Raw genomic sequence first — 22387 nt, 5'->3', positions numbered from 1 at the left:
CTGTGGGTATCAACCAGCAACCTTCTGATTACCAGTTATGTGCTTTAGCCCACTACACCACCATCACTCCGTTATTGACAGAATGTTTTGAGATTAACTGTGATGTAATAATGCATTTTCAAAGATTAGAAAAGAATATTGCAAAATGGCTCAATACAGAATTGTCATTGTGAATAGTCTGTAATACACTATAATGGGATCAAATACAAAGTAATAAAACATTTAAAGTATTCGGGGAAAGGAAAATCCTGTGATAAGCATTTGATATCACTGTGTAATTTATTGCAATTATGGTGTAATATTGCATCCAACTGTAAAGTTGATGTCTGATGTTATTGTTAAATCTGCGTTTAACTTGTATTAACTGCTCAAACAGATTTACAGTGCAAACAATTGAGATATTCTAAACTATAAACTCATTGTAAAGGTACAAACAGAAATGTATTTTATTTTTTTTATTAACAAGGAATAATATTATTCAGCTACCTAATGTATAAACAGCCTCAGGAAGACAATCAATGTTTAGTTTGTGACGATTTAACGGGACCCCTTTAAATAATGGGGTGCGTTCCATACAAAAGTGTTGCAGTAATCGCTTCGAAGACTTTACAATCTACTGTAAAAGCTTAAGAGCAATGAAAGGTGCGGCTCAAAAAGGTTCATTCTTAAATTAATTCTTTCAGTATGGCTATCGTGATTGTTCTCCCTTCAAAGTGCCCTTCAGAGGGTCCCTTTGTCTGGCACGTCACTTCCATAGCGGAAGAAAATATGCCCGTCCTCTTCTTGCTCTAAGCTGAGCGTCTTTAACGAAGCAGAATGAGAGAATATCGTTTCTTTGGATGTATTTCCCCGCTGATGGCGTGCTTTCCCGAATATAGTTAATTCTGTCGTGCACTTGACGTCTCTGTGTAATGGGATAAATGGTTGCGAAGCAGATACGGGAAAGAGTAAGTGCGACCTTTGTGTTTCTTTGGGTGCATTGTGAAGTATTGTGTGCTATTGTCGGATAGTATGTTCATTTGTTCTGCATGAGGTTTGAAAGGTGATGCCCACTGTGTTTGAGTCATGGGCCGATCATTTAATGAACATAATAAATAATGACGCAAAGCTCGCGCTAGAACGAATAAATAACGCATACATGAAACATATGATAAAATAAATGCATTTGATTCATTGGTTAATTTATTTCGATTTTGTGATTTTCATAATTAATGATTTAATTGTGAGTGATTCACAATGTATTGGATGATTTGTGTGCTTTGAGGGGTTGTGATAGGCCATTTGAAAAAGTAAAACCAAACAACAGTAGCTATTGACTGGCATATTGTTTGCAGAAAGATTCTGTATATGTGTGTGGTGCCATATTGGAAGTATTCCTCTGTAATAATGATTCTGGGTTTTCCTACAGTGTTGAACAGAAGGAGTCCTTTATGAATGAAGGTACATCCAACAGCTAAAGTAAGGAGTAAGTGTGACTATCAACATTTGAGACCAATGAAATAAGATGTGTGCCTATAAAAATGGCAGTTTTCATTTATTATGAGGTTGCAGTTCACACTGATGATCTTGCCTTGACTTCATGAGGAAGAACATGTATAATGTCAATTATTGTAGATTTATGTGCATGTGATATGTGGATATACTCTACATAACGTCATATAAAAGCTGATAAATGTGAATGTTTGGCCGTGCTGTCAGAACTCATGCATTTCCGAGACGACAGTGAACGCTTTAACACTACTTACCTGTAAGATTGTACAAATAAGAATACATTGTATGTTAAAACCAGTGTCATGCAGTGCTTTGGTTTTTGTGAGCCTTTCTTGGGAACGAGCTTCTAACCTGCTGCTACGCCAACATTTTCAAAAGAGACACTTCTTTTAGCATGCATGAACATATCTATATCTTTATCTCTATATATATACAGACACTGTCATGTATCCTTTACTGTTCTGGACATGTTGCATCATTTGTCATATTCCGGTACACTTGATGTCTGGTTGCGCTTGACTCCTTTATGATAAATTGCTGGTGTTTTTCCTCATTTGTAAGTCACATGTCAGCTGCTAAATGAAGCAGATTTTTTACATTTATTTGACCTTTTCTTGTTCATTTTGTGCTTTTGATTTATTGTGTACATTTATACAATCATGCATCTTATTTTTATACTTGAATTTTTGGTGGGGGGTTTGTAAACGCCACAATCTGACTTGAGTTAAATCTGTCTGTCTCTGTGTCTTATGATCTGAATGTGAAGCCTTAAATATAATCTGAAGTCAGCGGGACTGTATTGTAGCCCTCAGTTTTACTATGTTCAATGTAATGGCATAAGATTAAGTAAAATCGAATTTCAGTTAATACAGTAACTTTGACTTTAAATCTGATTTAATTGGTGCTTTAATAAATTTGGTCAAGTTTAAGTATTCTTAGCACATCGTACATTTTAAAAACATGTATAATCACTTCATGTCATATGGGAAGCCGTCCACAGGGAAGTTTACATGACTGCTGATAGACACGCGGTGCATTAAACACGACGGCGGGAACATTTAAATTCTTTTGATCGTTAATAAATGAACTTGAAACCATGTAAGTGCATTAATCATTCAAGCCCAGTGTATGCTGGAAACAACGCTTTGAAAAGTTAAGTAAAGTGTACTTATTTTATTTACCAGTCAAACATACTCAATGCAGTGAATGAAAAGGACTCCTTTATGATGATGATGATGATGCATTGTGAAGATATCAAACTATCATTAATAATATGTGTTTATGAGCCAGAGCATTCATTTGTTCTGGTTTGCATTGAGGACTGATGTACATTTGACCAAATATTTTCAAGTTCTGAATCTTTGCAGCTATATTTACCTCCTCACAACACATCATTTATTTCAGTTTCCATGAGAGGTCAGTACATGTTGACCTCTGTTGTATATGATCTTACTGCCCTTAAGAGGGCAAGCTGTGTTATTCATTCTTCACTGCTGTGTAAACGTGCAAGGCATGCTAGCTTTGTTTCAAAAACACATCATATGTGTATGAGTATCATGACTATAAATATGAATAAAAGTGTGTGTGGAATTAGTTTTGCATCTGTGTTGGTTCATATGTGTTCATTGATTTCAATCTTTAGAGCTGATTTTTATTAGAACAGAAAAGGAGCGAAGGAGACGTGTTTTCAATCAGGCACTTTACAGATCAGTCCAATTTGACGATTAAAGAGTCAAAGACTTTGGCTGGGGAGTGTTTATATTTGCTATATATTGTCAATGAATCACTGGATTCTCTTACAAATGTGTGCAATTATTATCTGTACAAATGACGATGTTTTAGCAGGATCATCATCATAAAACACATCATCGTGACTCTTTAAGTCTTCTATGGTGGTAATACTCCCCACATGTTTAGTAACTGCAGTAAATCCTCTTAATATTATATGATCAACTCTTGTGATTGGCCTTTTGACCTTACGTTTAAATGAATCACACATTGACATAAATTGAGCACAAATATAAAGCAACATTGAATCATATTTGAATCGTTACACTGAAACCTGTAAGTCTCTGAAAGAAAACAACCAAGAAATGTCTCAAGACAGCTCTGACTGTGAGGTTAATAAGATTCATTGTGAGATATTTAGTTTTCAAGAACAGGGTCTGATGTTATTAGACTATTCTAACACAGGAATGGGATGATGAGAACCCAAATTAATGACTAAGATGGAAAAACTGTAAAAATGGAAAACTTCCCATCGTACAGTTCAGGACATTCAGGACATTGGAGTTTGCTTCCTCACCCTGAGCAGCTTCTACTACTGTATATGTTAAATTAGGACCTAGGATTAATAGTGCGCTTCTTTTGTGACCGCCAGATAACCTGGTAGACAAGTACTCCAGAAATCTTCATTTTGACCAATATTATTATGTAACTACACTCAAATTAAGTCTATTCTTCGAAGCTTGACACGCTTCACATTGAAGCTTGTGTTGAGTCCTATAGCTAAAAAACATGTGATTTTGACAGATAACATGCAAGTTTACTTTCCAATTTGTTTAGCAATTATTAGATAATTATTGGATTGCGTTTATGCATTTAAAATGTATTCTAAAGACTTTTAAAGAAGCGTCTTTTAAAAATATATATATATATATATTTCAAGAATGGTATATGTCTTATTAAATATGCTCTGATGAAATCTGAAATGATCGCATCATTTGGAAAGTGAATGCTGAGGTCAGTAAATAAAAATAAAAAAGCTTTATTTAATATAATGCAAATAATTCTTCCTCTTGATTCGTCAATGGGAACGTTAAAGGAATATTCCGGGTTTAGTACAAGTTCAACTCAATCGACAGCATCAGTGGCATAATGTTGATTATCACAAAAACGTATTTCAACTCATCCCTCCTTTTCTTAAAAAAAAAATAAATAAATAAAAAATTAAGGTTACAGTGAGACACTTACAATAGAAGTCAATGGGGCCAATTTTTGGAGAGTTTAAAGACAGAAATGAGAAGTGTATAATTGTATAAAAGCACTTGCATAAATTCTTCTTTTAAAGCTTGTGTATTATTGGAGCTGTAAACTTGTTTAAATTGTAATTTTGACAGTAATTTTAGGGTTTTCGGGTTTGTTGACGTTACATCGTCATGGCAACGAAATTGTAAAATTGTCTATATCTTCATACAGATGCGGTTAATAAGTGATTTAATGACAGTAAAATCATGTTAACACACATATTGTTTATGTCTTGTGTCTATACTTGTGAAACAGTATTTTAATGCTTACTGATTAAACCCCATTGACTTGCATTGGAAGTGTCTCACTGGAACACACATTTGTGCTTTTATTAAAGTAAAGGAGGGACGAGTCAATGTATTTTTGTGATAATCAATATTATATATATATATATAAAATGGGTGTATTTCTGTCTTTAAGGGTGAACACAGGTAATCTGGGACAATTGTAAAATCTTTTTTCCTTTGTATAGTTGTGGCAGGGATGTTTAGCCGTTTAAAACAGTAATGTGTGAGCGTAGTTATTGTTGTAATCATACTTTAATACAAGTGTCCCGTTTCATTCTATTCTTTATTATTCTGACCATTATTTGTTAATATAGTTCTTTTATAGAGTCTGTTACAGAGAAGATGAGTGATCCTGAACCTCAGCGAGTGAAGCATGAAGATACTGAGGAACAAAGAGGTTTGTGAACAATCTTGATTCTTCATAATTGATGCAGAGGAATATTAGAACAATAGTTAGTACTGAACTACACGATATGCCTGTATTTGTTTTCAATTCCTTTCTCTTCACATTTCATGATAAAAATAAATAAATTTGAGGCCAGTGAAATTTAACTTGGGGGTCCCCTGATATTTAATCAAAGCTAGAACACTAAAACATAAAACTAGTAAGTTACAGGGGGTCTGGGTATCTCAGCGAGTATTGACGCTGACTAGCACACATGGAGTCGTGAGTTTGAATCCAGGGCGTGCTGAGTGACTCCAGTCAGGTCTCCTAAGCAACCAAATTGGCCCGGTTGCTAGGGAGGGTAGAGTCACATGGGGTAACCTCCTCGTGGTGGTGATTAGTGGTTCTCTCAATGGGGCGTGTGGTGAGTTGTGTGTGGATCGTGGAGAGTAGCATGAGTCTCCACATGCTGTGAGTCTCCGCGGTGTCATGCACAACGAGTCACGTGATAAGATGAAGCGGAGGCAACTGAGACTTACTCTCCACCACCCGGATTGAGGCGAGTAACCGTGCCACCACGAGGACCTACTGAGTAGTGGGAATTGGGCATACCAAATTGAGAGAAAAGGGGAAAAAATAAATAGCATGTTACTTTAAATTATTGTACTGACACAACCAGACATTGTCCATTTATCTGTCCCAGTTTCAATAAGCACTCTCATCTTACATCGTATTCTCATCTTAAAGACTATTTTGATATTAAAATATCTACATTACCATTTGCTGGTTTCAATTCAGTTTCAGTTGCAATCCATGACTCGCTTTAAAGCAAGATCTAGAAGCGGTTGAAGGAACGGAACCGAAAACGAACCAAATTTTTTGGAACAACCCTCTTAAAACTGGTACAAAGTGATTTACAATTGTTCTGGAGTGAAAACTTTATTTTTAAATGCTAGTAACTGATTATAACCGGTTAATTTTGCTCAGATCATTTTTTTCATGAAACTAAAGACAAGTATTGATGCTGACTATCACACCTGGAGTCGTAAGTTTGAATCCAGGGCGTGCTGAGCCAGCTAGGTCTCCTAAGCAACCAAATTGGCCCGGTTGCTAGGGAGGGTAGAGTCACATGGGGTAACCTCCTCGTGGTCGCTATAATGTGGTTCTCGCTCTCGGTGGGGCGTGTGGTGAGTTGTGTGTGGATGCTGCGGAGAATAGCGTGAAGTCTCCACATGCGCAACGTCTCCATGGTAACGCGCCCAACAAGCCACATGATAAAATGCGCAGATTGACGGCCTCAGGCGCGAGGCAACTGAGATTCGTCCTCTGTCACTTGGATTGAGGCGAGTCACAGCGCCACCACGAGGACCTAGAGCATATTGGGAATTGGGCGTTCCACATTGGGGAGAAAAGGCAAGAAATACCCCCCACAAAAACAAAGAAACGAGGCTGTGAAACTTCTGAACCAAAACAGTTTTTGCTCTGAGCAGAACCGAAATGAAAAACTTGACTTGCTCTTCTTTCTTCTCTCATACATGAATGTGCAAAGGAGAGCATATGGCTGAAGCCAAGATTTCAACAGTGAAATAACGTTTAATGAGAAATACTGCTCTTGTTTATTAAACTGCACTTCATTATGTTCATTTTAGACCTCATGGAAGTGACAGAAGAAAGTGAAGAACCCAGTGGAGTGAAGAAGACCAAGGCCAAAAAATCATTTACCTGCCATCTATGTGGAAAGAGTTCAGGGCGTAAAAACTTTCATAGGCACATGAGAATCCACGCTGGAGAGAGGCTGCACACATGCTATGAGTGTGGAAAGAGTTTCAAACGAAAAGAACACCTTATGAAGCACATTCAGCTTCACACTGGAGAGAAACCACACTCGTGCCATCAGTGCGGAAAGAGTTACATACGAAAAGAAGAGCTGACGAAGCACATAAGAATCCACACTGGAGAGAAGCCCTTCACTTGCCATCAGTGCGGAAAGAGTTTCACAGAAAATAGAGGCCTTACAGATCACATAAAAAACCACACCGGAGAGAAGCCTTACACATGTAATCAGTGTGGAAATGGTTATGTTAGTAAAGGATGCCTTAAGGATCACATGAAAACCCACTCTGGAGAGAAGCCTTTTACATGTGATCAGTGTGGAAAGAGTTTTTTACGGCTGAAGGGGTTGAAACAACACCAGAAAATACACACCGCTGTGAAAAATTATGTGTGTTTTGAGTGTGCAAAGTCTTTTACTGCCGCCGGCGATTTGGAAAAAGCACGAGAGAATTCACACCGCGTAAAACCTTACCAGTGTTCGCACTGTGACAAGAGATTCACTCAGTCAGGACAGCTGAAAAAACATGAGACAACCCACACTAGAGACAAGTTCATGTGGGAGATGTTCCATCAAACCATGTCATCTAACGATTCATATGAGAAAGAAATCTGTAAATAATACGAGATTCAGATGAACTCATGAACAGATGGTGTGTTACTCCAACGTGTTTATGTAATTGCAACTCATTTGTTGTTAATCGTTGTACAGGAAATGAAATTAAGCAAAGAAGGGAAATGGATAAAAGTCTCAAAAGGTAGCTCAACAGGTCAGTGTGAATCAGCCAAACCTTGACTCTTCGGGTTCGGCCCATTGGAGAGTTTTTCCAGGAGCATTTTGTTAAACATGGCTATTAATCTTATTATACAAAATATTTATTGTATTGTGATTCAGTTATATAAATAAGCATGTTTCTTGTTTTATTAGTTCTATTTAATATATATTTGCACGTTTTGTATCTATCTATCTATCCTCCCCTAGTGTTAGTTTTGATTGACCGCACATATGTGACTCAAGTTGGGCATAAGGAGCTAAATTTGCCATATTGGTCCACAGGTCAAGTTCATGGGTTCATAAAAAATGAATGGCTCCAGCAACTTAAATAAAACGTTGTATTGTGACCGGCTACTGCACTATCTATCCCTTCCTAGTGCTAGTTTTGATTCACCCTTGTGATTGGTCGCACAGATTTGACTCAAATTGGGCATAAGGAGCAAAAGCTCATTTGCCCTATTGGTCGTCAGGTCACGTTCATGGGTTCATAAAAAATGAATGGCTCCAGCAACTTTCATGAAACCTTGCATTGTGACTGGCTACTGCACTATCTATCCCTCCCTAGTGCTAGTTTTGATTCACCCTTGTGATTGGCCGCACATATGTGACTCAAATTGGGCATAAGGAGCAAAAGCTCATTTGTCCCGTTGGTCATGGGTTCATAAAAATGTAATGGTTTGAGCAACTTTCTGTAAACTTTGCATATGGATAGTCCACTTGACTGTTTCTCATTCTTCATTGTCAATTTTAAATCACCCATGAAATTAGAAGCACCACAGTGACTCAAATCTGGCCCTGTGAAGTTTAATGGTGTACAAACACGGCGGAGATTTGAACATTAAGCAGTTGAAGTGTGTGTGTGGGGGTGCACATAATAGCTGTTGAAATTGGATGAATAGAAATTCATGTTCATAGCAAATTCTTAAATATTTGTATATTGTGTTTCATATCAAACAGTCACAAAATCACAAAATTAAAATTCCTACCTACTCATCTGACAATGCCTGCCTGGCCACTGTCCTCAGCTTGTCCCTCGCCGGAAAAACAACTTATCATTTAAACAAACACTTTTAACATCTGTCTTCAACACATGACTTGTATCACACATACTATAGCTAAATTATATTGGCATATGGGGGCTTTAAGACATTTTGAGACATTAAGGCATGACTTTCAGTAAAGCTGCTTTTAAAATATGTATTTTGAAAGGCACTACAAATAAAAATGACTTGATCGCTGTTGTTTGTTCAGTAAGGTTTGTGTTTGTCTCAGTGTTTTATTAATTGATTGCCATTTTACCAGATCAACTGTTCCTTCTCTTCAACTTCTGACCAGTCTACCCTGCGGTCTACCTCCTGTCGACTTACGGATGCTCACATTAAAAAAGGATAGATGGAGCAAAATGCCATTCTGTTGGCTCAGATCTAAAGTTGAAGGGTTTATAAAAATGAATTGGTTCCAGCAACTGTGCTTAAACTTTGCATATGGATCATGTAATTGACTGGGTATCAGTCTACAGTGTCAATTTAATCTCAGCCATGAAATCAGTTGCACCACAGCAACTCCAAATGGGCAGACAGAGCAAAATGTCATCAATTGGCCCAGATGTGAAGTTTAAGGGTTTATAAAAATGAAATGGTTCCAATAAATGTCCTTAAAATGTGCATATAGATAGTCCAATTGACTTTGTATCAGTCCACAGTGTTATTTTGATCTAACCAGTCAAATTAATTGCACTACAGTTACTTGAAATTGGCAGATAAACCAAAAAGTAACTATATTAAAAGTAACATAATAGCATGTATTGAATATATGTAAATAAAGATAAGATGCAGACGTAGTATCATGATTTCTGAACATGTGCTGTTTACATGTGAGCTATGTACAAATGTTAGAGGGAGACTGTAATGTGCAGAGTTAAGATAAGAGAATTTCCTTGAAACATGATTTTATTACATTGCAGAGTTTAAATATTGCACCACTTATGAAGGTTGTTCAATAGACCAATCCTTTGGCCTACATCACACATTCACATACGGAAGTAGTTGCAAAAATGCTGGTGCCAAACATGGAGTTAGCTGAACCAACAGTCCTTAAATAGTTAGCTATTAACTTTAAATCATCTGGGGAAGAGGCGTGCTGCACTGCTGGCTGTTAAAATCTCAATGGCCATTACTAAATTACTATATGTTACTATGTTCTGTGAACTGATGAGTCAAATGGAGGAGAATTTATGGTAAAAACAGACTTATATATTGATCTGTTTCTCACCCACACCTATCATATCTCTTCAGAAGACATGGATTAAACCACGGGAGTCTGATGGATTACTTTTAGGCTGTGTTTATGTGCATTTTGGAGCTTCAAAATGTTGGCAAACATTCACTTATTGGACATTGTATGGACCTACAGAGCTGAAATATTCTTCTAAAAATATTCATTTGTGTTCTGCTGAAGAAAGAAAGTCGCACACATCTGGGATGCATGAGAGTGAGTAAATGATGAGATAATTTTCATTTTGCGTGGACTATCCCTTTAAGAGAAATCTGAACGTTAAATTGTTGCTGTTATTGAAAAACTTGAAGCACTATTTCCTTTATTGGTATCTATTTATCTTAAATAATTGGCCTACTTTAAACTTGATGCAATTTTACTAAATTAAGAAAAATGATTAGAAGGCTACATGCTATTTTTTTTATTAACTTAATGAATATTTAACTTTCAAAATAAAGGTGTTTGTCAGATGTTTTTTTTGTCTTTGTTATAGTGTCGTGGAGATCTTTAGCTATTTAAAATGGGACTGTGTGAGGGGCTAGAAGTGTCCCATTTTACCCGGGGGTTTTTTCTATTCATTCTTTCATTATTTTACCATTATTGTTTAATATTTGATTCTTACCGAGTCTCTTTCAGAGAAGATATGTGGTCCAGAACCTCACAGAATAAAGAGTGTTGGTGTCTTCTTCATTAATGATGCTGAAGAACATTAGAGCAATAGTTAGAAACTCAGAAGAGGTGTGAAAAGAGAGTTTGGTATAAACTTGGTTCTTCAATATCAACAGATCAAAGTCTTTGAAGTCCATCCCAAAGTGTCACAAATGTAGTTTATTCATAGTACAACAATGGAAGTCACAAGTTCAGCATTGAGCCAAAATAACTTGCCTTTTAGTGAAAAAACACCCAAACTGTCTCATAAGCCTTTAGAAAACGGTTCAGGCGTGAGTCTAATGGACTGCTTTTATGAGACTTTTGGGTACTTTTATAAACTTTTATAAACTTTAAAGTGAAAAAGTCAGTTTCCATTGAATTGAAACCAGCAAAAGGGACGTCCTATAAAATTCCTCCTTTGGAAGAAAGTAATTCATCGGGGTTCAGGATGACTTTAGAGTGTGTACGTGAGAGTTTAATCTGTGTTGAAAGCTACTTTTGAAACTATCAGTTATCAGCAGAAATGAATATTTTCCCCAATTTCCTCTCATCAACAAGATGTTTCTGTCCACAGAACCGCCGCTCACTGGATGTGTTTTGTGTTTTTGGCAGCATTCAGAGTAAATTCTAGAGACTGTTGTGTGTGAAAATCCCAGAAATACTCAAACAGCCCGTCTGGCAAAGAAAGATTCAGAACGACATCATGTGTTTAATTGCCATTATGTTGTTGTTTATAGTTGTACAGTAAATAAAAAAGTATCAAACATAATTTGAGGTTCAAAAGGTGATTAAGTTTTTCCACATTGACACAAAGAATGTGTAGACATGATGTCTGACATGTTCAGATCAATCTCAGTATGTCATACTTTATATCAAACACCTTCAGTTGCAGAATAATCGTGGCTGGAAAATAGTCTTGCTATAATTTTGTGTTCCACAAAAGAAATAAATCGAAATTTCTTACCCGGGTGAAGTTGTTCATACACTCACTTTATTGGTGAAAAGTAAAATAAAGAAGAAGTTTACTTTAAAAATACAAACGTAATGCTTTCAGAGCAACTTCAGTATAAAATAACACTTCAATGAGAAAGATATTTAATATTTTGGTCTCATATGATGATCCAATATAAACCAGCAGGGGCTTGTGGACCAGCTCTTTGGGTTCGGCCAATTGGAGAGTGTTTCAGGGTCACTTTAAGACATTAACATTTACTTGACCCTTGTGTGACCTTCGGGACATTTTAATGTTAATGCCAACGGTATACATTTTGCCAAAGGTGTGTATTTTGGGGAGTTTTGATATTTCAACCTTAGTTCCAATAATACATCTATAACACACTGTGTACACACTATTTGTCCCCATTGAAACCCATTAAAACTGTAATATTGGATCCCAGTGCCATTAAAGCATAAACTCATGAATTATATGATATTATATCAAAATGTACATTTTTCCACCAGATGGCGCCATTTTTCTTATGTTTATACTATGGAGCAAATACAAGCTTTTCCCCTATTTGCTGTATTGTAGAGCACTGCAGGACAACTGAATACATGATGCAGATAAAAGTGTGTGTGTGTGTGTGTGTGTGTGTGTGTGTGTGTGTGTGTGTGTGCGTAAAAACAACAGTGGCATTACATAAACAAACTGGCATTTAAAGGGTTAAAATCCTGAAAATTAACAAATATTTGGTAGTTATGATCAGGACTGATGTTGGTTAAAACAATTATCTAATTGAAAGTGGGAAATAATATTAATATATAATATTATGATGGCATTATGTATATTAAGTTTTTTTTGACACCGACAGTTTTGTCCTCTAAGATTAACTTTTTTAAATTTGACACACAAGGATTAAACACTGCTCTTAATCATATTATACTAAATATGTATTAAATTGTGATTCAGTTTTATAATTTAGCACATTTTTAGTTTTATTAGTTGTTTTTTATGTAAATTTGAGTGAGATCCTCATTCTTTTTTTGTCAGAAAATACATTTTCTTGTAGTGTAGTGTATAAATATATTTATCAAAAGAGTTGCTTGACTGTAGTTAAAGTCCTTCTAGCGAGTCAGTCCACTGTTGGCTATATTTGGGACGCTCTCGGGAGGCTTTTTCCAGTCATTCCAGTGCAGCTACTATCTACTTGAATGGGAAAAGATCGGATTCTCCTAAACGGTCGGTCATTATAATCAAAGAACATATTTCAAATTAGCGGTAAAAAATACTTTACCTCATATTATGCTAAAAAAAAACAAAAAAAACAACGCAATTTTCCCAGCTTGTATATGTAATGCGCATGCGCGATCTACAGTTGATTGACAGGGGATGTCTGTATCTAAAAATGTATTGGCTCTTCTAACTGTAAGGCGGGACTTCCTTTCTACGTCCGTTGACCGTTGAGAGCTCCTTGTTTGAGCGTTCCAATTACTCCCATTATTTTTAATAAAAGTGGCCCGTCTCTGCTAAACACTCTCTGGTTCAGTGTACAAATGCCGCGGTGCTCGAGATATTCCTCATTCATTTTCTCCATTGTAATTTCGACGATTACATCAAAGAAGACACCTTTCAGTGAGTTGTACCGTTTCTTTGAACATACGCTCAGAGGTCCATCTATAAGTTGGAGAGAGAGAGAGTTGTTCCCCGCTCTGTTTGAATGGCCAGCTACCGCAATCTGTCACGCGGACCATTAAATAGTATAAATACAACATTTATTGTTTGAATTTCGAGATAATAGTGACATAATTTAAAAGCTTAAACTAAAATCGTGTTTCTCCAAAAAATGATTGGAGATGGAGCATGACACAGTTTGTGCATTATTAGCTGTAACTCGAGCTGTCCTGTGCTTTCACTGCATTTGTGTGTGCGTAGATAATGAGACAGGATGCCGGTGACGTCATTTTTCAAAATAAAGTCCCACATTGAAATAACAAATTTTGAAATTAATAGGAACATGAATTAATGGAAAAGGTTAGTAAAAACTAACCTTTTTATATAAAAAAATATTACATAATTGAATATGAGTATTAATATCTGATAACCAGATTTAAAATGAGGAACAACCGTTAAATAAACACGGCCCTTTCCCGCCAAAATAAAAGCTCTAAGTGAAGATGAAGTAAATACTACAGAGATATATTACTATTATATAAAACAAATCTAATCCTCACAATTATTCTCTTTTATATTATAATGAAACATCTGAAACAACCAACAATGATTATTAATAATATAAAATTATATTCAAATGGGTTCTAAAATTGTACTGTAATTTTTGCACACACTGTTAATTCACAAAAATGTTTTAGTAAATATATATGTTGGTAAATACTATTTTATTTATTTTTTTCTGGCCAACCGAATTGCTGTATTGGTGCAAATAAATAAACAGCAACTGATTAATTTCAGGCTGAAGTTATGTGGTGGCTCAAAGCAACACTCATTCAGGTTGAACAAAGACATTTGCAGCTTTTTCAAACAATGTTCCCTGATATAGCAAACATATATATAATTTGATTGGGTCTAGTTCATAAAGGATCTTGTTGGTAGTGTCAATAATGCAGGGCCATTTGTGCTCATGTTTTACGAGAGCCTCAATGAGTGCACTGAACAACACAAACAAATGTATGTTTATGTATGTCGAGGTAGCTTGTGTATAGTAATGAACATAAGCATAAGTAATTAACTTTAATAACTACTGTAGATGTCTTAATAAAAATACTCGCAGTAGACATACAGTATCAAAACAGCCCTTTACTCTCGCATTAGCAACGTTTCATTTTAATATGTGACTTCATGTTGCATCTAGTGGTGGTAAATATATGCATTATCCCTTGCGCATCCATTTAAAAAAGTTACTCAGAGGTCCTTAGAGGACAAAAATATCTGTGCAAAAACTGCCATAATATTAAATATAGTTATTTTTTAACCAACATCTGTCCTGATCATAACTACCAAATATTCATTCATTTCAGGATTTTAACCCTTTAAATGTCAGTTTGTTTATATGATGTTGATATTTTTATGGGAAAAAAAAACTACAAAATGTATTTTCCAAGGGAATGTTTTTATTTTTTTGATTATCACAGTCTGGGATATGTCAATGATTAGCAACAACATTGATTTTGATGCATTATTATTGTTTGTGCAGTGTCAGATTAAAAAAACACACTCACGCTCACGACCTTAGAGGACAAAAATGTATTGTATTGTTTCACTGATATTTTAACCAGCATCAGTCCTGATCACAACTACCAAATATTAATTCATTTTCATGATTTACACAATGCCACTGTTGTTTTACACACACACACACACACACACACACACACACACACACACACACACACACACACACACACACACACACACACACATTTCTCAATACACACATACAAAACACACTCTGACATCCATACCAACACACCCACAGAATTTTATCTGCATCATTTATTCAGTTGTCCTGCAGGTCTATAATACAGTAAACAGAGAATAGGGGAAAAGCTTGTATTTGCTCCATTGGCTAAACATGAGAAAAATGGCGCCATCTGTGGAAAATAATATATATATATTATTTTATTTATTTATTTTTTTGAAGCCAGGGCTCCACAATGAAAAAATAATATCATGCTTTAATGGCAATGGGATCAAATATTGCAGTTTTAATGGGTTTCAATGGGGACATTTTTGTCCTGAAGGTCCTGAGTGTGACTATTTCCTGTACACAGTGTGTTATAGATGTAATATCAAAATCCCCCCCAAAATACACACCTTTGGCAAAATGTATGCCATTGGCATTAACACAGCCAAAAATGAAAATAAATAAATAAAATAATAAAATGAAAATTAAAAAGACAAAAATGTCCCGGAGTCACACAAGGGTTAACCGCGATAGAGATTTAAGAAACGAGTCTTAAATATATTTGAAAAGGTCTTGAAAATGTATTTGTATATCTCCTCACACATTTAATTATTTATATATTTATTTATGCATGAATATGCAGATTTATTGATTCATTTATTTGTATATCTCCTCACACATTTAATTATTTATATATTTATTTATGCATGAATATGCAGATTTATTGATTCATTTATTTGTATATCTCCTCACACATTTAATTATTTATATATTTATTTATGCATGAATATGCAGATTTATTGATTCATTTATTTGTATATCTCCTCACACATTTAATTATTTATATATTTATTTATGCATGAATATGCAGATTTATTGATTGATTTATTTGTGTGTTTTATTGTTTTTTTTGCAGGTTTCCTCCATCCTGGTCCAGTAGTTATAAACGGAATCCACATGTGATCCAGTCCAGATCTGAATCGTGATTAGCGAGTAGCCGGTACATTTTTTGTCATATTTCCCGCCTTCAGAAGACGCGGAGTTCAATCAGCGAATATAAAAGGTAAAAAATTGCTAATTTGATTTCTAGAAATGAATACATCTTTAAAAAAAGCTTGTAAACACGTAATCATCTAATTTTGCACTATATATAATAAACGCCTTGGCAGTCCCGGTTGTGTTTGTCGAGTAGCACAGCACTATTGTCGATCTTTTCTGCCTTTAACTGATGTTTTAACATCTCTCTGCTGCAAACAACGCGAGACAAAGTTTCACTTTAATGCAAAAACACAAAAATAAAGGCTTATTAAATTGTCTGTAAATAAATAATCTGGTGGAAACGATTTCCGTTTAATAACGTTTCAGACTTTTTCCGAAACGCTGATTTACAGTAAACACACTCAAATTATGGATGGATCGATAGCGGTTGTGTCTGGGACAATCAATGCCGCATATCTCGTATTAACTCACGTTAATAAATGCGTTTAAACATTTAAAAGATGTTGCTTTTGATTGACAGCCTGTCCTGTCCCACTGTCAGAGGGACACTGACACACTGAGGCGCTAGTCGCTTATCAAGGGGTAAAGGCCACGCCTTCTCATGAATAATATCGAGAACACCTGTGACGTAGGGGCGTTGAAGCTAAACCCTCAATGTCACGACGTGTGACGTCGACTTAATTTTCATTTCAAACCCGGAAGAAGAAAGTAGCATAAAAAGTCCCTCAAGTAACCCTTTTCCTCGTGAAATTAAAAATAACAAATGATTACATTCTCTTCACTTGTGTGCAAGACCGGTTAACATCTCAAAAAATGTGTTGTAGTGTTTCATGACTCTTAAAAGGTTAAACGTGACAATGTAGAACGAAAAACTGAATAATTTAATAAAATATGAATGAATGAATGAAAACGTTTATTGAACAACAACAACAATCAACACGAAGTGTTCAAAAGGATAAAAACACAAAAAAGCCCAAAGGCTTGTTTCCATTGTGGTCCTTAAAATAAATAAATGAGCATATTTTCGTTTTTGGATTTTTTATTTTATTATATTGGCTAGTTCAAGTTGGACCCATTATTGGATTGCATTTATACCTTTAATATGTGATCTAGATTGTTAAAGCTGCATGTCTAATAGTGTATAAGTTAAAATATATTAATATTTAACTTTCTAAACAGTAGAGTGTGTTCAATAGCATACTTATTATTTTTTTTGGCATACCGTGAAAAAAACATAAATGGATGTATAGTTTTAAAATGGTTTGGGGATATTATTATTAACATAGCAGCATTTTTTGATTGGTCAATAATAAACCGTGTTTCATGTAAAACACAACAAAACATCGAGTAATGAAGATAGAATATAAAACTCAATTTGAAAGTCAGTTTGTTGGTCAGAAATCTGTACATTTATTCCTGATATATGGTGAAAACAGGTAAAGTGGGACAACTGGTAAATTGGGACACTTAAAATGTAGTTGTTAAATTAGTTTTTCCTTTGTATAGTTTAGCAGAGATCTTTAGTCTTTAAAACGCTATTGTGTAAGGGGTAGGGTTGGCACCCGTCCCGTAAATTATGGTATCATCCCATATTGAAAGATAAAACGAGTAAGGTAAGTGTAAGTGTGTAAGGGACTATCTGAAAAGTCCACACTTTGTGCTAAAACGTGGTAATACTGTGGAGGGTTTGGTAAGGGACCATCTGAAATGTCCACAAATGGTGGTAAAACTGGAGTTTTTATCTATATAAATGTTCATTACTAGTGGCTACCCTAGTAAGGGGCTAAAATATTTGTAAACATTATTTACAAGTGTCCCTTTTATACATGTATTCATGCATTTATTCATTCATTTATCAAATTCATTCTCACCACAGAGTCTGTTACATAGAAGATGAGTGATCCAGAACCCCGCAGAAGGAGATGTAAAGATACTGAGGAACAAAGAGGTTGGTGTCCATTCTTGATTCTTCTTAAATGATGCCGAGGAACATTAGAACAACAGTCAGAATCTCATGAGGCGTGAAAAGAGTTTGGTTTAAATTGGGCACTTCCTAGCTTTAGCATATCGCACAGTATTAGACAAAGCTGTCCTTTATCCAGTCTTCAAATTGAGGGGGGCAGGAGACCCCTCCATCAGAGTTAACGGACTGTCCCACATAAAGCATACAAACCCCTAACCCCTTGTGTTTTATCTAATCTAGAATACTTGAAACAGAAAACTAGAATTATTTTCATAGTATTGCATTGACACAACACAACATTGTTCATGATCTGTCCCAGCTTTCATAAATTATCCAAATGGGATTTTTTTCAGTCTGAAAAAATTACCCCCCCTTTCACCCAATTGGTAACGCCCAATGCGCTTTTAAGTCCTCATGGTGGCGTAGTGACTCGCTTGTTGAGCGCGTTGCCACGGAGATGTAACGTGTGTGGAGGCTTCACTCCATCCACCACGGTATCCACGCACAATTCACGACGTGCCCCAACGAGAACGAACCACATTATAGCGACCACGAGGTGGTTACCCCATGTGACTCTACCCTCCCTAGCAACTGGGCCAATTTGGTTGCTTAGGAGACCTGGCTGGAGTCACACAGCATGCCCTGGGATTCGAACTAGCAAACTCCAGGGGTGGTAGCCAGCGTCTTTACTCACTGAGCGACCCAGACCCCTACAGTGAAACTCTTTACTTCCACCATGACGCTTATTTCTTCTCTCATGCACTCATGATATCCTTAGCAGAGGTCAAGATTTCAACTGTAAAGTAACTCGTGTTTTAGTAAGAAATAATGCAAAATTTATCATAAGCCTTCAGAAAACTATGAATATGAGATATTATTCGCATACACTATTTTTATAAGCTTGAAAGTAAATCGCTATCGCTATCTTCCTTTTGTGTTCCACAAAAAAAGTGGTTTGGAATGACATCAGGGTGATTAAATGATGAGAGAACTGTCAAGTAGTCAAGTCTAAGTCTAGTCAAGTGTTTTTGTATTTTAAGTTTCTGCAATCTGGTTGATGAAATGCTTTTGTTTTGCTATTTTTGTCTCGTTAATTAAATTGCACTTTATTATGTTTATTTTAGACCTGATGGCAAAAGAAAGTGAAGAAACGAGTCTTGTGAAGACACTAAAGAGAACTGGAGCCAAAAAATCTTTTCCCTGTCCTCAGTGTGGAAAGAGATCAACATGTAAAGGAAACTTTAATAGGCACATGAGAACCCACACTGGAGAGAAACCACACACGTGTGATCAGTGTGGAAAGAGTTTCACACGAAGAGAAAGCTTTCAGAGTCACATCAGCGTTCACACCGGAGAGAAGCTGCACTCTTGCCGTCAGTGCGGAAAGAGTTTCGCACATAAATATAACCTTAAGAGACACATGCGAATCCACACTGGAGACAAACCGCACACATGTGATCAGTGCGGAAAGAGTTTCTTACAAAAAGCAACCCTTAAGGCACACATGCAAATCCACACTGGAGAGAAACCACACACATGTGATCAATGTGGAAAGAGTTTCACACGAAGAGAAACCTTTCGGAGTCACATCAGAATTCACACCGGAGAGAAACCACACACTTGCCTTCAGTGTGGAAAGAGTTTCACACATAAAGAAAACCTTAAGGCACACATGCAAATTCACTCCAGAGAGAAACCCTTCACGTGCCATCAGTGCGGAGAGGGTTTCACTGAAAAAAGAGTCCTTATGAATCATATCGAAAATCACACTGGAGAGAAACCGCACACATGTGATCAGTGTGGAAAGAGTTTTTCACTGCTAGTTCGCATGAAACAACACCAGAAAATACACACCGGTGTGAAGAATTATATGTGCTTTGAGTGTGAGAAGACGTTTTCTAGAGGCGGCGATTTGAAAAAGCACCAGAGAATTCACAGTGGAGAAAAACCTTACATGTGTTCACACTGTCACAAGAGATTCACTCAGTCGGTTAATCTGAAAATACACGAGATGATCCACACTGGAGAGAAACCGTACCACTGCCATCCATGTGGGAGGAGTTTCCTCCGAGCAAGTTATCTAATGGATCACATGACAAAGAATCATCCAAAGTAAATAATATGAGATTCAGATGAACTCATGAACAGATCGGGTGGTTACTAACAAGTGTGTTACTGAAGGGCACTCAAAATAAAAAAGTTTTTAATTTACTTTATTAAAATGAACTAAAGTAACTAAAGTTTTTATTGCGTTCCATCCATTTCAGTTTGTAAAATGGAAGTTTATTAATCTATTAGAGTTGAGTATACATGGATTTGTTTTGTGGTGTAAATGTAGCATTGATGAAACCGGGCAGGTTTTAGTTCCTAGCGTGTTTTACACGGGACTTGATGGGGAGAGTAAATGTTCAAATGAAGGGTTACTTTGTGTTTATGTGCGAGATGATTATAAATGGGTTACTTGTTAGTTATTAATGTTTCGTTATGTTCAGATTTAGATGAGTTTCTGTTATGTTAGAGTTGTGCCGCTTGAGTTTAAGATGAGGACAGTGAGACGTTTCACATACTTTCATTTTTGAGCAATTGCTGCTAACCAGAACATAGTTACAAGCTGCACTTTGTAGTGTTTCCCACCAAGATGTATTTAGCATGAGAATATGCATCATAACTGGCCAGTATATAAAGAAATGAAAATAATTATTATAATAATTTGAGTTTGTTTAACATGTTTAATTTTGTTGTGTTTACACAATTAAATTAGGTTCCCACTACAGGATATATTTGAGTTGAGATTACATAGTAATTTAAGTTAAGAAAACTCATTTCAAACATGTGCAACCACAGTTAAGTCAAGTTAAGACAAACAGATGTTTTTTTGAGTGCACAAAACCTGTCTTATGTTTTTTATTTAATTGCCACTATTGTGTTGTTTATAGTTGTACAGTGTTTTAAATTAAACACAAAATAGGATCAAAAGAGTTCAAATGTTTTTTCCACATCACATGAAGAAATTGTACAAATGAAATGATGTACACTCATGAGATGAAGACTGCAGACATCAAATATAATAAACTTTGTTTTATTCTACATGAGACGCGTCTCTGACATGAGTGCAATACTTCTCAATCTTTGTTATCGAACACTTTGAGCTGCAGAATAATTATGACTATATTAATATTTTTGCTATTCCTATTGAGTTCCACAAGAAAACTAAAACTTTAATTTCTGACCCGGGTGAAGATGTTGATACACTATATGTCTTTATGATGCTGTACTAAATATTGAATAAATTGTGATTCAGTTTATTAGCAGGTTTTTAGTTTTATTAGTTGTATTTAGTATGAATTTGAATGAGATCCTCATTGTTTTGTAACAGAAAAATACTTTCCACTGGTCATTTATTGTAGTGTAGGGGTTGCTTGACTGTAGTTTAACTGGGTTTTCAGATTATGTGTTTTTAACATGTGTATTTTTAGTTTTTATAATCAAAACAAGTGAAAAAAATAAATCTACCAGTGCTGAAGTAATCCAAAGTATTTAGATTACATTACTGACCTTGAGTAATCTAATGGAATACATTACAAATTACATTTTATAGCATGTAATCTGTAGTGGACTACATTTGAAAAGTAACCCTGCAACTCAATTACTGAGTCACCCGAGAAAGTAAAATCCAACATCTTAAAGTCCAGCGGATTAAATAATATGAATTTCAGATGAAATTCTCACTGTAGAAGTTTTAAACAAGTGTGTTACTATGAAATTCAACACAATGTGTCTGTGTTTGTGTAGAGTTGCTGAAGAAATGACAAAAAGATACAAATTAATCAGATCAATAAAATAATAAGTAATGAATTATTAAAAGTACTAAATCTTGTATTGAGTGACTTATTGAATGAGCACTAGTGATGTTCTTGTAAACGAATTAAGTCTTTTTGAATAAATCTTATAAGTGAACGAATCGTTCCCGTTCACCTCCATACAAGGATATTTTTCGGTCACTGATGTCTCTCCCTTCCGGAGCCGATGAGACCTGCTGCTGTTCATGTCTGTAAAGACTGACAATAGAGTCAAAAGCATTCAACAGACAATATGCTTGTATTCTCATTATTGAGACCTTTCTGATCTGTCTGATGTTTTGACAATATGGTGTACAGTAAATAATCATATTTGATAAGTTATGAAAATAAAGCACTTCTAATAAGTCAGCAAATGAAAAATAACTTGTTAAGAGTTGATCATATTGTCTTGAGCATTTAAATCACTCTCAGTGGAGAGAATAAGGCATAGTGATGATGTCCCACCCAAACTTCAACACACCAAAGGAAACTTCATCAAGGCAGT

At 35.7% G+C, this 22387-nt stretch overlaps 1 protein-coding gene across 1 annotated transcript; it reads left to right on the top strand.

Moving 5' to 3' along the window:
• Positions 1–777: 777 nt before the first annotated feature.
• Positions 778–21035, top strand: LOC127639457 (gastrula zinc finger protein XlCGF57.1-like). The gene is made up of 5 exons (XM_052121511.1): positions 778–947; positions 1409–1465; positions 5120–5202; positions 6840–7634; positions 19168–21035. Exons 3-5 carry the CDS (start codon positions 5148–5150, stop codon positions 20157–20159), a joined length of 1842 nt encoding a protein of 613 aa, XP_051977471.1. The 5' UTR covers positions 778–947; positions 1409–1465; positions 5120–5147; the 3' UTR covers positions 20160–21035.
• The last annotated feature ends 1352 nt before the right edge of the window (positions 21036–22387 follow it).

Source organism: Xyrauchen texanus, chromosome 48 (assembly GCF_025860055.1).
Source record: "Xyrauchen texanus isolate HMW12.3.18 chromosome 48, RBS_HiC_50CHRs, whole genome shotgun sequence".
Classification (NCBI taxonomy): Eukaryota; Metazoa; Chordata; class Actinopteri; order Cypriniformes; family Catostomidae; genus Xyrauchen; species Xyrauchen texanus.
This window is presented reverse-complemented; position numbering and strand designations above follow the sequence as displayed.